At 68.7% G+C, this 14,558-nt stretch overlaps 1 protein-coding gene across 1 annotated transcript; it reads left to right on the top strand.

Moving 5' to 3' along the window:
* The first annotated feature begins 806 nt into the window (after window positions 1-806).
* Window positions 807-14,241, top strand: TPCN2 (two pore segment channel 2). Its single transcript, XM_056801180.1, has 25 exons — window positions 807-1,107; window positions 2,982-3,040; window positions 3,161-3,237; window positions 3,376-3,553; window positions 3,710-3,826; window positions 3,900-4,006; window positions 4,523-4,595; window positions 5,008-5,107; window positions 5,763-5,828; window positions 6,230-6,294; window positions 6,481-6,578; window positions 7,128-7,209; window positions 7,281-7,367; window positions 7,478-7,597; window positions 8,445-8,504; window positions 8,863-8,991; window positions 9,196-9,245; window positions 10,353-10,452; window positions 11,834-11,905; window positions 12,276-12,352; window positions 12,622-12,694; window positions 12,780-12,862; window positions 12,950-13,031; window positions 13,285-13,379; window positions 13,499-14,241. The coding sequence occupies exons 1-25, from the start codon at window positions 963-965 to the stop codon at window positions 13,575-13,577; spliced, it is 2,274 nt and encodes a 757-aa protein (XP_056657158.1). The 5' UTR covers window positions 807-962; the 3' UTR covers window positions 13,578-14,241.
* Window positions 14,242-14,558: the final 317 nt, after the last annotated feature.

The following is a 14,558-nucleotide window of genomic DNA, read 5'->3' as shown; positions in this document are numbered from 1 at the left end:
CCTTTTCTCTTCCTCTCTTCCTTTCTTCTTCCTTTTATCTCTTCTGTCTTCCTTTTGTTCCTTTCTTCCTCCTTTTCCCTTCTTTCTTTTCTCTTCCTTGTCTTGTCTTTCTTTTATTCCTTTCTTCCTCCTTTCCCTTCGTTCTTCCCTTCCTTCTCCCTTTTCTCTTCCCCTCTTCCTTTCTTCTTCCTTTTATCTCTTCCTTCTCTTCTATCTTCCCTTTATTCCTTTCTTCTTCTTTTCCCCTTCCTTCTTCCCTTTCTCTTCCCCTCTTCCTTCTCTCCCCCTCCCCCCATCCGGATCTGGAGGTAGTGAGCCCTCCATCCCCGGTGATGTCACTGGTCTTGTTTGAAATCCAAGGTCGAAGAACCACAAGAAATTGTTTCTTAGCCAGCTGGGTCTCCCGGGCAGTCCTGGGCCGCTTTAAGTTGGGCCAAAGCCTTTAACAGACAGGATCTCACTCGAAAGCAGCCACCAAGGGCGGGCCAAAGTCGGGCCATTTTACAGTTGAAGAAACTAAGGCAGGCGGCGAGAAGTAGAGGCTGGGGGTGCGTGAGAGCGTGACTGGCCCCCCCCCCCCAGGCTTATGCTCCGAGGGGAGGCCCTCCCCCCTCTGCCCTTGCCTTCTGCCTTCCCCCCAGGCCCGCGGTAATTGACTAGTTGGGAGTTTCCGGCTACGGGGGCGGGGCCTTTCTCTCCGACTTTGCCGGGTTCCCGCCGCCCTGGGGGACTAAGGGGGCTCACAGGGGCCCCCTTCGGCCTGGGGGCGGGGTCGGGCAGCCCCGCCCCGTGGGTCACGGGACTCCCCCCACGCTCATTGGGTGGCTCCCTGCGGGGAGCCCCGTCACGTCACGGGCTGCCCCGCCCTAGGCCGGCCCCGGAGGGCGGCGGAGACGCTGCGGGGGACGGCGCTGCGGCGGGGACCCGGCGGCGAGCACACGCGCGGCAGCTGCCCCGGCCCTATGGAGGAGAGCCAGCCCTTGCTGTCCGGGGGCCGTAGCCCCCGCGCCTCGGCCTCGGGTCCCCCGGGCGAGGTGCTGGGAGGCCCCGGCCCCGAGCCCGCCCCCCGCTCTGCCCACTCGTACGGCGGCGCTCCAGGCCGGCCAGGTGAGCTGGAGGAGGGGCCAGGTGGGGGAGGAGGAGGCCAGGCGGGGCCGGGGCTGTTGGGAGGGCCGCGATCCGGAGGGCAAACTGACCTGGGGCTGCCGGAGCCGGGCGGAAGGGCTCCAGGCTGCGAGGGGAAGGGGCGGGGAGGGGGCCGGGCCGGGACTCCTAGTCTGCTCCGCCCCCAGGTCCCTCGGACCCTGGACTCGGCCCTGGGGAGGCCTCGAGAATTGGCCGAAGGTGGCCCAAAGTTGGGGGGAAGGACTGGGCGCTTCGTGGGCTCCCCTTTAGAGGGGCCCTGCGGGGGTGGGACTGGGCTCTCGCCCATCCCTGCGGCTCTGACGTCCTGACCTGGGTCCGAGGCCTCGGGTCACCCCGCGGCGCTCCCAGGTGTGACCTCTGCGCTGGCCCGAGCCCAGCGGGGCGACCAGAGGACGCGCCTGTCACCCGCGCCCCAGACACTGAGCTCACCCGCAGCCCGAGGAGGCTTCCCAGCAGTCCGGCACCTCCCGGTGTGGTGCAGCCCTTCTCCCCATCACACTTGACCTTGTCCCGACCCAGCGTCTCCCTCCTTCTGCCTGGCCCCTCCCCCCCCCTCAGCTCCCTCCTCCCGCCCTTTCAGCCGCCCCCTCAGTCTTAGAGTCAGCACTGTGTGTGTTCAGGAGGAGCCGGTTATGGGGGTGAAGTGACTTGTCTGAGGCTGGACTGGAACCCAGGACCCCGGGGTCTCTGGGCCTGGTTCTCCATCCACTGAACCCCTTTTTTCCCCTAAGAGGCCCCAGACTGCCTTTGGTCCCAGGGCAGCCGGTCCTTGAGCCTGGAGGGAGACAAGAAACCCTGTCTGATGTGGCCGGGCTTGGGTTCAGATCTTCCTTCAGCTCCCGCCTCCTCCTTCCTCTCTCTCGGCCTCAGCTTTTGTCCCTGTAAAATGGGCCTGTGTAAAAGGCTTGGGCTGGTGTCCCAGGGGACTGCCCAGATCTGGCCTCTCTGGGAGACCCTGGACAAGTCACCTGCCCCTGCCAGGGGGCCGAGCCGTCCCGATGCCCGCCGGGCGCCCAGGAGACACGTTAGGGGTGAAGGGAGGCTGTGGGGCACCAGGCCTCGGCAGTGAAGGTCCTTGTGGCCCGGTCAGGGCTGGCTGAGGCCGGAGGGGTGCTGCCCCAGAGCTGCCCAGGGTCCGAGGCTGGCCCGGGCTGGTGGTCAGAAACATGGGACACTTCAGGCCTGGGAGGAATCCTTCCGGCCTCCTGCAGCCTCCCAGCCAGGAAGGGTCTACCAGGCTCTCCTGGGATACTGCCAGGCCGGGAGCCTCCCCAGAAGGAACTTCCTCCTCAACCAGCTCTTGGTCAGCTGCTGTGGGGCGTAGGGTGGGCGTCTTGGCCTCTCTGGGTGATGAGTCTCCCTCCTGCCACCTCCGGGGAGCCCTCCCTGATGACAGCCTACGTCCTTCCTTTTGGGTCCCGGGGCCGGGTGAGCTGCGGGGCTCCTCCTCACCACCTGCAGAGAGACCCTGGGCCAGTCACTGCCTTGCCCCTGCCTCTGTTTCCCCATCTGTAAGGAGCCATTGGGGGAGGGATGCGGCAGCTCTGGCTGGGCTCCTCTTGGGCTCACTGGGTCAGGGGGGTGCCCGGGCCGCCGGCCTCGCCGGGCATCGTCCAGCAGGATGTCCGGTGGAGCCAGGCCCGGCCAGGCCACTCCCCACGGCCCCCCGAAGTCACTTTAGTGCCCGTTTCCTCGTGGCCTGCAGCTTGGAATGTCCTTATAGCTGTGCCCGGTAGGGGGCATCCCTGGGGTGGTGAGGCCTTTGGGGGGGGGGAGGGGCGCATGCCGGGACGTCCAGGGGGCGTCCGTGACTCGGTTTCTCTCTTCGTGCCCAGCCGCCCCGCAGGACCTCTGCATCGACCAGGCCGTGGTGCTCATCGAGGACGCCATCCAGGTGGGGCCGGGCACGCGGGGCGCCTCCTTCCTGGGGGGTCTCCGCGGGGGGGGGGTCTCCGCGGGGGTGTTGGGGGGGCTCCGGCTCGCCGCGCCCCTCACCCGCTCTGCTCGCCCCTAGTACCGCTCCATCAACCACCGCATGGACGCCGCGTCGCTGGCGCTGTACCGCTGGTACTACTCCCGGCTGTGCCAGGGGTGAGTGTGCCCGCCTGCCCGCCGAGGTGCCCCGGGAGGTGGGGGGGAGCCTGCGGGCACCTTCCTGGGCGGCGCCACCTGGGGTCCGGCCCCCGTGGGGGCGCTGGGCACAGGCGGGCATCCCCCCTCCCCCCGCAGGTTCTTGGGCTTCGCCATCTTCCTGATCCTGATTCTGGCCTTCGTGGAGGTCCCGTCGTCCCTGACGGTCACCTCGGACGTGCGCTTCCGCCGGGCGCCCTGGCAGCCTCCCTGCGGCCTCACCGAGAGCGTGGAGCTGCTCTGCCTCCTCGTCTTCCTGGCCGATGTGTCCGTGAAGGTGGGGGCGGCGGGGGCGGGCCACGGGTGGGCGTGGCGTGGCGTGGCAGGGTGGGCGGGTCGGGGGCGTGGCGTGGCAGGGTGGGCGGGTCGGGGGCGGGGCGCGGCAGGGCGGGGCGCCGGCTCCTCACCTGTGACTCTCCGGTCTGGCCCGCAGAGCTACCTCATCGGCTGGGGGGAGTTCCGGAAGACCCCCTGGCTGTGGGCCTACCTGCTGGCGCTGGCCCTGTCTCTGGCCGACTGGACCGTGTCGCTGAGCCTGGCCTGCCGGGAGGTGAGGGCCGGCAGGGTGGGGGAGGGGCGGGCCGGGGCGGGGTCGGCGCCCCCTGAGCCGCCTCCCCCCACAGACGCTGCGCATCCGCCGGCTCCTGCGGCCCTTCTTCCTCCTCCAGAACTCGTCCATGATGAAGAAGACGTTCAAGTGCATCAAGCGGACGCTGCCGGAGATGGCCAGGTGGGGGGGGGGGCTGCCAGGCCGGGCGGCGGGAGGTCTTGGGTTCCAGTCCAGCCTTAGACACTGCCTGGCTGGATGATCCTCACCGAGTCTGTGAGCCTCTGCCTGCCTCGGTTTCCCCATCTGTAAAATGGGGAGAGCAGCGGTTCCTTCCCCCAAGGGACGCTCCGTTTTGGGGATGACGATGCATCGTTTGGGGTTTGGGGCCCAAGAAGGGGGTCTCCTGGGCTGGGGAGTCCTGGGAGGCGGGGCCAAGATGGCGGGGCCAAGATGGCGGGGCCCTGCCCACTGTTGGGGGGGCTGGGGGGGTGACTGGTCTGCTGTGTGGAGAGAAGATGACGAAGAAAGCAACGTGGTGCCCGCTGTGCACCTGGCCCAGGGCCGCCCAGCCAGGAAGCGTCTGAGGCTGGATTTGAACTCGGGGCTCCCTGACCCCCAGCCTGGCGCTGGGCCTGGGGTGTTGGGGGGCCCTTCTCGGGGGGACCCTCACCGAGGGTGCCCCGGCTGTCCCCACAGCGTGGCGCTGCTGCTGGCCCTGCACCTGTGCCTCTTCACCATGCTGGGGATGCTGCTGTTCATGCGGGACAAGGTGCGGACAGACAGACGGAGCCTCCCTCCGGCGTCCCCTCACTGGGCCGTGGTGGGGGAGGGGGCCCCGCTGGGCAAGAGGAGGGGGCGGCTGGCCGTGACCCCCCCGGGGTGTGGAGAGAGCCCGGCCTGCCCGCCTTCCGGAGCCTCCCTTCGTGCCAACCTCCTTATTGGGTGAATGTGGGCATCGCGGCAGTGCCCGGCGCGCTCTGTGAGGGTGCCAGCCTCGTCTCCCCCGATAGCTCCCCGAGAGCTTAGCAGGCGCCTGGCACACAGCGGGGCACGACTGCGGGGCATCGCTCCGGGCCTGGCAGCGGCCTCAGAGGCCGTCCTGGCTGTCTGGTGACATCTGGGGGGTTGGGGGGGGCACGTGCAGCCCCTGAAGCCCCCCCCCCCCCCCCCCCCGTGCCCAGGACGAGCAGAAGGACGAGGAGCGGCAGCTCTACTTCCCGAACCTGCCCGAGTCCCTCACTTCCCTCCTGGTCCTGCTGACCACAGCCAACAACCCCGACGGTGAGCCCCCGGCAGCCCCCCAGAGTCCCATCCCAGAGCCCCTGGCAGCCCCCCAGAGCCCCCGGTAGCCCCCCAGAGCCCCCCGGCAGCCCCCCAGAGCCCCCAGCAGCCCTCCAGAGTCCCCTGGCAGCCCCCCAGAGTCCCATCCCAGAGCCCCTGGCAGCCCCCCAGAGCCCCCGGCAGCCCCCCAGAGCCCCCGGCAGCCCCCCAGAGTCCCATCCCAGAGCCCCTGGCAGCCCCCCAGAGCCCCCCTGCAGCCCCCCAGAGCCCCCGGCAGCCCCCCAGAGCCCCCCTGCAGCCCCCCAGAGCCCCCGGCAGCCCCCCAGAGTCCCAGAGCCCCCAGCAGCCCCCCAGAGCCCCCGGCAGCCCCCCCAGAGCCCCTGGCAGCCCCCCAGAGCCCCCCAGCAGTGTCTCTCCTTCTAGCTCATTGCTCCCCTCCCAGGTCCATTAGTCAGGCTGTTGGCACAGCCAGCTTGCCCGAGCCCACCACGATGCCCCCCAGTGCCCAGCTCCGACCAGGTCACCCCTTCTCGCCCTGCGCCCCCAAGGACTCGCTCCCCCTCCCCTTCCCCACCCAGCCCCCTCCCAGGCCCCCAGCATCAAGGCGGCCCCGGAGCTGGGTGCGAGGCTTCGCTCTCATCTGGTCTCCCCACAGTCATGGTTCCTGCCTATTCCAAGAACCGGGCCTACTCCCTCTTCTTCATCGCCTTCACCGTCATTGGTGAGTCCCGCGGAGGGGGCGGAGGGAGCGTCCACACTGGGACCTCCTGGCCGGTGGAACCACAAGTTGACTTTGGTCCTGCCCCTCCCCCCCATCTTGGGGTCCTCCTGGAGTCACAGAGGAGGGGGCCGGGCGGGCAGGCCCTCTGCCCAGCGAGGTGCCAGGGCCGGGCGGGCGGGCCCTCTGCCCAGCGAGGTGCCAGGGCCGGGCGGGCGGGCGGGCCCTCTGCCCAGCGAGGTGCCAGGGCCGGGCGGGCGGGCCCTCTGCCCAGCGAGGTGCCAGGGCCGGGCGGGCGGGCGGGCCCTCTGCCCAGCGAGGTGCCAGGGCCGGGCGGGCGGGCCCTCTGCCCATCGGAGCCCCACCCTGTGCCTGGCCTGAGCGCCCGGCCCTCCCCCCGATAGGAAGTCTGTTTCTGATGAACCTGCTGACCGCCATCATCTACAACCAGTTCCGGGGCTACCTGTTGGTGAGTGCGGCCGAGCGGTCGGTGCTGGGTGTCCCTCGGGAGGCCCCTCCGGCCGCGGGGGGGTCCGGGCTGGACGCTGCCGTGGGGGGCCTCCGTCGGGGGGGTCCGGGCCGGGCGGGCGCACGGCGAGGCCCGGGTTCGAGGCCAGGCTCGGGGCTCGCCGGCCGCCCACCTTCTCGTCCGCAGGAGGCCATCCAGGCCTCGTACTTCCGGAGGCGCCTGGGCATCCGAGCGGCGTTCGAGGTCCTTCGCACCCTGGAGGGGGCAGAAATCCGTCCTCTGGTGTGAGTGTGGCCGGGCTGGGGGAGGGGGCGGCTCTGGTCAGGGACGCGCTGTGGACAGGCAGCCGGTGGCCTGCCGTGGTTGGCCAGTCCGTGAAATGGGCGGCCTCAGAGCCGGGTCCTCCTGCGCCGCCTCCTCCAGGAAGCGTAGATGAGCCAGAGGAGACCCACCGGCTCCAAAGACAATTTTCAAAATGAGACCAGAGGAAAAGGCCTGGCCCAGGCGCAGGATTCTCACTCGGGCCCCGGGCCTCTGGGCCTCTGAGATGCAGTTGGTGGTGCTGTGGGGTCCCACCGGAGGAGACATCAGGGTGGGCTTCAGGGGGAGGCGGCCTTTGGGCGGGGCCTTCAGGGACGGCAGCCCCTGAAGAGGGTTTGGCTGCCTTTGAGCCGGAGCAAGCGCCGGAGACAGGCTTGGACTTGCTGTTGGGCCTGTCAGCTGCGGTAGAGCCGGGCTGCCTCAGGAGGTAGTGAGCTCCCCGTCCCTGGGGGGATCCCCAAGGTGGAGATGGGCCACCCAGACGTCTCCCTGCGTTCTTCACCTCCTCACAGAGTCGGGGTGAAGCCCGAGACGTTCCTCCAGGTGATCCGGAAAGTGAAGATGAGCCTTTACTGCAAGGAGGCCATCGTGGAGGTGGGCGTCCCCTCGGGCCCGGGGTGGGGGGCTTCGCCCCGCCCCGCCCTCACCGGCCCTCCTCCCCGCAGGCCGTCCGATCCCTGCCCGGCGGCCTCCTGTCCGCCGACCAGTTTCAGAGCGTCTTTGAGGAGCTGGACAGAGACACGGTCGAGGAGGTGAGCCGCGGCGCGGCCACGTCCCGGGCCTGCGGTCAGCCCGGACGTCGAGGGCACCGAGGGGGCTCCAAGGCTGGGGGCGGCGCTGACCCGCTTGTGTCCTTGTCCAGCACCCGCCCTGGCCCGAGTACCGCTCCCGCCTCCTGCAGCGCGCTCAGGCTCTCTTCGGCCATCGCTACTTCGACTACTTGGGGAACTTGGTCGCCTTCGGAAACATCATTTCCATTTGTGTGAGCATCGCTTCTCCGTGCGCGACGCCATCTTCTGGCTCTCTTCCTGCCTGCCCTTTGGTGGGCTCGTCTCTGGTGGGCTCGTCTCTGGTGGGCTCATTTCTGGTGGGCTCATCCTTGGTGGGCTCGTCTCTGGTGGACTCATCCCTGGTGGGCTCGTCTCTGGTGGGCTCATCCTGGTGGGCTCATCCTGGTGGGCTCGTCCTCCGTGGGCTCGTCTCTGGTGGGCTCGTCTCTGGTGGGCTAATCCTTGGTGGGCTCGTCTCTGGTGGACTCATCCCTGGTGGGCTCGTCTCTGGTGGGCTCATCCTGGTGGGCTCGTCCTCCGTGGGCTCGTCTCTGGTGGGCTCGTCTCTGGTGGGCTAATCCTTGGTGGGCTCGTCTCTGGTGGACTCATCCCTGGTGGGCTCGTCTCTGGTGGGCTCATCCTGGTGGGCTCGTCCTCCGTGGGCTCGTCTCTGGTGGGCTCGTCTCTGGTGGGCTAATCCTTGGTGGGCTCGTCTCTGGTGGGCTCATCCTGGTGGGCTCGTCCTCCGTGGGCTCATCCTGGTGGGCTCGTCTCTGGTGGGCTCATCCTGGAGGGCTCGTCTCTGGAGGGCTCGTCTCTGGTGGGCTCATCCTGGAGGGCTCATCCTGGTGGGCTCATCTCTGGTGGGCTCATCCTGGAGGGCTCGTCTCTGGTGGGCTCATCTCTGGTGGGCTCATCCTGGTGGGCTCATCCTTGGTGGGCTCGTCTCTGGTGGGCTCGTCCTCCGCGGGCTCGTCGTCGCTTGCCTGGATTTCTTGGCGGGCTGACTTTGGGGTTCGCTGCGGCACGGCTGACGCGCTCTCTGGCCTCGGCTCGCAGGTGTTCCTGGTGAGGGACGCGGACAAGTTGCCCAGCGAGCGGGACGACTCCGTCTTGGGGGTGAGCGCGCCCCTCTGCCGGGTATCCCCTTTCCTGCCCCCCTCTCGGTCCGGCCTCCGGCCCGTTTCCCCGCTCGGAGGAAGGTGCCGAAGCTGCCAGATGCTGCTGTGGGCTGGCGGCGCCCGGCGATGCCGGCCTGAGTCCACGCTGTGTCGGTCCCGAGGCAGACGGGCGGCGGGGGATGGGCCACCCAGCCAGGACGCTTCAGGCCAGACTTGAACCCAGGACTCCTGTCTCTGGGCCAGGGCCTCTCCGGGACACGAGGAAGCTTCTTGGGGCGAGCCGGGCTCTGGGCGGGCACTCGGGGGGGCCCCCGGCCAGGTGTCCGACGCCGGCCTCTGCCGTTGCTCCCCTCGAGGTCCTGAACTGCTTCTTCATCCTGTACTACGTGCTGGAGCTGCTGCTGAAGGTGGCGGCTCTGGGCCCGCGCGGCTACCTCTCCTTCCCCAGCAACGTCTTCGACGGGATCCTCACCGCCGTCCTGCTGGTGACGTGCCCCGCGGCGGGCGGGCGGGCGGGGAGGGCCGGCGGGCGGCTCCTCTCCGGGGCTCCCCCCGCGCTGCTCACCTTCCTGGGTGCCCCCGGCCGGGGCCCCCCGTCTTCTCAGGGGGGAGCCGTCGGGAGTCGGCGGCCTCGAGGGCCCGTCGAAGCTTCCCGCGCTGACGCCCCGCTTCCTCCCTGGCGGCTGCAGGTCCTGCAGATCTCCGTCCTGGCCGTGTACCACTTTCCTCGCCTGGGCTGGTAGGTGACCCGCGCAGGGTGGCACCGCCCGGGGCTTGGTTCCGTCAGGGGTGCCCGGTCCTGCCGATGCCCACTCGGGAGCCGTGCCTCCCCATGCCACCCTGTGCCCGCCCCGTGCCACCCCATGCCCGCCCCGTGCCTCCCCGTGCCACCCTGTGCCCGCCCCGTGCCACCCCATGCCACCCTGTGCCCGCCCCGTGCCTCCCTGTGCCTCCCTGTGCCACCCTGTGCCCTCCCCGTGCCACCCTGTGCCCGCCCCGTGCCACCCTGTGCCTGCCCTGTGCCACCCCGTGCCCACCCCGGCTCGGCGGAGGGTCTTCCAGACCACGCGGTGCCGGTGGCTCATCGTCCTGCCATGGAGGCTGCCTGGGTGACCCCGCTCGGTGGGCACTCCTTGGTGGCGCAGGCCCGATGCCAAGGCTCGTGGCTGGTCTTAGAGCTCCAAGAGGGTGGGCGACCGGCACATCCGGCACGGGCCGCCCTCAGCCCCCCGGACGGGCACGCTCTGGCCTTTGGGGTTATTTAGGCTGGTTCTGCCGGATGCCCCCAGGTGGGCTCCCGTTCTTAGTGCCTGGCGGCCAGGAAACGGGAGGGGGCGGCCTCTAGGGGCAGTTAATGGAGATGGGGGGAGCGGCTGGTGGAGTCCTGGGTTCGAGGCCCCACTTTCTGGGAAGGCCCCCCGGCTGCTCAGAAGCCCCCGCGCACACCGGAGGACGGCTGGCCGAAGGAAGGGGCCAGACGGAGAGCGAGACATTGGGGGGGTCCGAGGGCTCCCGCCACGCTGCAGGGGCCTCGGCGGGCAGAACTTGGGGGGTGTGGCAGAGCCGCGCTGTTTCCTGAGGGCCAAAAAAGGCTTCCTGAGGCTCAGAACGGCCAAAAGGGAAACAGGTCGGCCTCCCCGGGGAGTGAGTTCCCCGTCCCGTCCCCAGGAGTCTCCCGCCAGAGGCCGGATGTTCCACCCTTGGGTTGGGCCAAACCAGAGGCTCCAAGGAGGGGCCTCGAGCCCCGAATGTACCTCCCAATGGGCGCAGCTTGGCAGGCGCCTCCCTTGGTGCCCCTCGGCCCGAGCCTGGCATCAGCCCTGAGCCTCCCCCTCCCTTCTCCTAGGAAGCCCGAGACGCTGGGCCTCCTGACTCTGTGGGACGCGGCCAGGCTGGTGAACATGTTCATCGTGTTCCGCTTCCTCCGGATCATCCCAAACGTGAAGGTCAGCACGGGCCGGGCCGGGGCCAGTGGGCACCAAGCGGCCTGAGACGCGGGTCTGGGGGCCCCCCGGACCCCGCATGGAGGCTGTCTGTGAGGGGGGCCCCGAGAGCCTCTCTGAGATGGTCTCCCACCCTTCTTCCTTCCTTCCTTCCTTCCTTCCTTCCTTCCTTCCTTCCTTCCTTCCTTCCTTCCTTCCTTCCTTCCTTCCTTCCTTCCTTCCTTCCTTCCTTCCTTCCTTCCTTCCTTCCTTCCTTCCTTCCTTCCTTCCTTCCTTCCCTCCTTCCTTCCCTCCTTCCTTCCCTCCTTCCTTCCTTCCTTCCTTCCTTCCTTCCTTCCTTCCTTCCTTCCTTCCTTCCTTCCTTCCTGCCTTCCTGCCTTCCTGCCTTCCTGCCTTCTTTCCTTCCTTCCTTCCTTCCTTCCTTCCTTCCTTCCTTCCTTCCTTCCTTCCTTCCTTCCTTCCTTCCTTCCTTCCTTCCTTCCTTCCTTCCTTCCTTCCTGCCTTCCTGCCTTCCTGCCTTCCTGCCTTCCTGCCTTCCTGCCTTCCTGCCTTCCTGCCTTCCTGCCTTCCTGCCTTCCTGCCTTCCTGCCTTCCTGCCTGCCTTCCTGCCTTCCTGCCTTCCTGCCTTCCTGCCTTCCTGCCTTCCTGCCTGCCTTCCTGCCTTCCTGCCTTCCTGCCTTCCTGCCTTCCTGCCTTCCTTCCTTCCTTCCTGCCTTCCTGCCTTCCTTCCTTCCTCCCTTCCTCCCTTCCTCCCTTCCTTCCTTCCTTCCTTCCTTCCTTCCTTCCTTCCTTCCTTCCTTCCTTCCTTCCTTCCTTCCCTTCCTTCCTTCCTTCCTTCCTTCCTTCCTTCCTTCCTTCCTTCCTTCCTTCCTTCCTTCCTTCCTTCCTTCCTTCCTTCCTTCCTTCCTTCCTTCCTTCCTTCCTTCCTTCCTTCCTTCCTTCCTTCCTTCCTTCCTTCCTTCCTTCCTTCCTTCCTTCCTTCCTTCCTTCCTTCCTTCCTTCCTTCCTTCCTTCTTGCCTTCCTGCCTTCCTGCCTTCCTGCCTGCCTTCCTGCCTGCCTTCCTGCCTGCCTTCCTGCCTGCCTTCCTGCCTGCCTTCCTTCCTTCTTTCCTCCCTCCCTCCCTCCCTCCCTCCCTTCCCTGGGCCGTCCCTTCTCGATTAGTCCCCCACATTCTGGTTTTCAGCCTCTTTCATGTGTTCTCGGGTGCTTTTATTCACACACGTGTGCCACGTTACACGTGCCCTCTGCATGTCTTGTTTCTCGCACACACACAGGCTGAATGTTGGGGTTCCGCTTTGCTGAAGTCAGGGTGGGGGGGCAGGGATGGGCGGGGCCGGCCAGAGGAGGCAGTGGTCAGCACTCGCCGGGCGCTCTCGTCCTCAGCTCCTGTCCCTGGTGGCCGAGACCCTCCTGGACTTGGTCAGGAACATGCGGGCCTTCGCGGGGATCCTGGTGGTGAGTCCCCCCCTCCCCCCTCTGGGGGGCTGCTGCCACCTGGTGGCTGTTGGTGGAAAGGCCCGCCTGGGCCCCTCCCCCTCCCCCCAATGTCAGCCACATGGTCCAGGCTGGGTTTTTGAGTCACAGAGTCGGCCTTGAAGCCTCTCACTAGGGTTGTGGCCCTGCCCGGGGTCTCAGTTTACCCCTCTGTAAAATGTCAAGGTTGGGCCTAGGCCTGAGCCGTGGTCTCCGGCCCTGGAAGCGCCCGCCTCGCCCCGGCCCAGGCCCTGCCAGTGGCCAGGAAGGACCCGGCCACGGCTGTGAGTGCAAGGCCGGCCGGGCGCGGCTCCTCTGACCGGCCCTTCTGGCCTGGCCTGGCCCTTCCCAGGTGGTTTACTACGTCTTTGCCATCGTGGGCATCAGCCTTTTCCAGGGAGCCATCCAGCCCCCTCCGAGGAATGACAGGTGGGCCTGGTGCGGGGTCCGGGGGTGTGGGGGGCCCGCCTGGGCTGGGGGTGCTCGTCCTGGCCCCCGTCCCCTGACCCCTGACGAACCCCTGACCCATGACCTCTGACCCCTGAACCCGGCCCGGCCTCCCTGACCTCTGACCCCTGACCCCAGCCCAGCCGAACCTCCCCTGACCTCTGACCCCTGACCCCGGCCCGGCCCAACCTCCCCTGACCCCTGACCCCTGGCGGCGGGGCCCTCGTGATGGCTCTCGGGGTCTCTCGCAGCCAGAGTGTGGACCCGCCGTGCGGCACCTTCGAGCAGCTCCAGTACTGGCCCAACAACTTCGACGACTTTGCTGTGAGTCCGTCCTCCCCTCCCCCTCCCCCTCCCCCCTGCGCAGCCCAGCCCAGCTTCATCCGAGTGTCCGTCTGTCCGTCCGCAGGCCGCCCTGGTGACCCTCTGGGACGTGATGGTGGTCAACAACTGGCAGGTCTTCATGGACGTCTACACGCGCGACTCCAGCCTGTGAGTGGGGGGGGGTGGGGGCGGGGGAGGGGATGAGGCTCTGCGGGGGGAGGGGGGCAGAACTGGAGCGGGCGCCCCTCCCCCCAGGTGGTCGAAGCTGTACTTCGTGGCGTGGTGGCTCGTGTCCTCCGTGGTCTGGATGAACCTCTTCGTGGCTCTGATCCTGGAGGTAGAGGCTGAGGCCGCGCCGACCCCCCCTCCCCTCCCCCCGCAGGGACCCTGGTGGGGGGTGGGCCTGCCTCGCCCCGATGCACAGGGAGGGGGTGGGGCGAGAGTCGTCCCCGGCTTTAGGCCTGCTCTGTGGGCCCACGGCGGGCCCTGGGTTCCGGTCCTGCGTGACCTGGGCGAGGCCCTCGGGCAAAGGATGCACAGCAGTTCCGGTGTAGAGTCGGGTGTAGACGGCTCCCCCCACTCCCCCCCAGAACTTCATTCACAAGTGGGACCGCCGAGGCCAGCCGCAGCCGGTGCTCGGGGCGTGCCGGGCGACGTACCAGACCACGGTGGAGCTCATGTTCAGGTGTGCTGGGGGTGGGGCGGGCACAGCGGGGGGCCGGCACAGCGGGGGGCCGAGGGCCGGGGTGGGGGAGGGGAGCCTGCCTCGGCCTCCACGCCCGCTCGCTCACTGCCCGTCCGCAGGGACGTCCTGGAGGAGCCCACCGAGGAGCAGCTGCTGGAGAAGCTGGTGCGGCACCCCCACCTCCACCTGTGCCGGTGACGGCGCGGCGGCCCGGCGCGCTCCCAAGCCGGCAGGAGGGTCTGGGGTCCCCCTGGGGAGGACTGAAGCTCGGGGGGTCTCGGACGGTGCCTTGAAGTTCTGGTGCGCGAATGGCCGGCGGAGCTCACGCGAAGGTGCCTCGGGGGGCGCCCCGTGATGCCGCCTCTTTGGGGCGCCACAGCGGACACCCGCAGGCCCGGCCCGGCCCGCCTGGCGTCTGCACGCGGCCTGGTGTGACCTGGCCGGGGCTTTAGGGCGTATTTCGGCCCCCCCCCCCCCCCCCCCGCTGGTCCGTCTGTCCAGGACAAAGAAAGCTGCTGGTGTTGGTTGGAGCTTCTGTGTCTGCCTCTGACGGGACCCTGGAAGGGGCGGCCCCGCCGGGCCTGGCAATTAAGCCCCTTTGGGGTTTGGGGGTGGCACAAGGGGCTCAAATTGCCCCCCGTCCATGCAGAGTCGGCCCTCGCCAGGACGCTGAGGATGGGGGGCTTCTCGGTTCTTCCCTTCCCTGTTGGCACAGCCCTGCCGGATTCCTCCTGCCCCCCGGGTACCCTCCTGCCCCCCGGGTACCCTCCTGCCCCCCGGGTACCCTCCTGCCCCCCCAGGTGCCCTCCTTCCCCCCAGGGTACCCTCCTGCCCCCCCAGGTGCCCTCCTGCCCCCTGGGTACCCTCCTGCCCCCCGGGTACCCTCCTGCCCCCCCGGGTACCCTCCTGCCCCCCCCGGGTGCCCTCCTGCCCCCCCGTACCCTCCTGCCCCCCGGGTACCCTCCTGCCCCCCCGGGTGCCCTCCTTCCCCCCCCCCCCCGTACCCTCCTGCCCCCCCGGGTGCCCTCCTGCCCCCCGGGTGCCCTCCTGCCCCTGGGGGCCTCTCCATCACAGGCTGGGAGAACGGTTTAAGTTTGAGCTCAGCCCTGTTTGGCTTCCTCCCTTCGGTGTGGAGGGCTGCGGGCTGCGGGTCAGGGAGGAATCCGCCGGGGACGTGCC

This window comes from Monodelphis domestica, chromosome 6 (genome assembly GCF_027887165.1).
Source record: "Monodelphis domestica isolate mMonDom1 chromosome 6, mMonDom1.pri, whole genome shotgun sequence".
In the NCBI taxonomy this organism is placed as follows: Eukaryota; Metazoa; Chordata; class Mammalia; order Didelphimorphia; family Didelphidae; genus Monodelphis; species Monodelphis domestica.
Note: the sequence above shows the minus strand (reverse complement) of the source record. Positions and strands in the feature narration are given on the sequence as shown.

Coding starts and splice junctions, on each gene's coding strand:
- TPCN2 (XM_056801180.1), top strand. CDS start 963: ATGGAGGAGAGCCAGCCCTTGCTGTCCGGGGGCCGTAGCCCCCGCGCC. Junction 3,041..3,160: donor TCATCGAGGACGCCATCCAG/GTGGGGCCGGGC, acceptor GCTCGCCCCTAG/TACCGCTCCATCAACCACCG. Junction 10,453..11,833: donor GGATCATCCCAAACGTGAAG/GTCAGCACGGGC, acceptor TCTCGTCCTCAG/CTCCTGTCCCTGGTGGCCGA.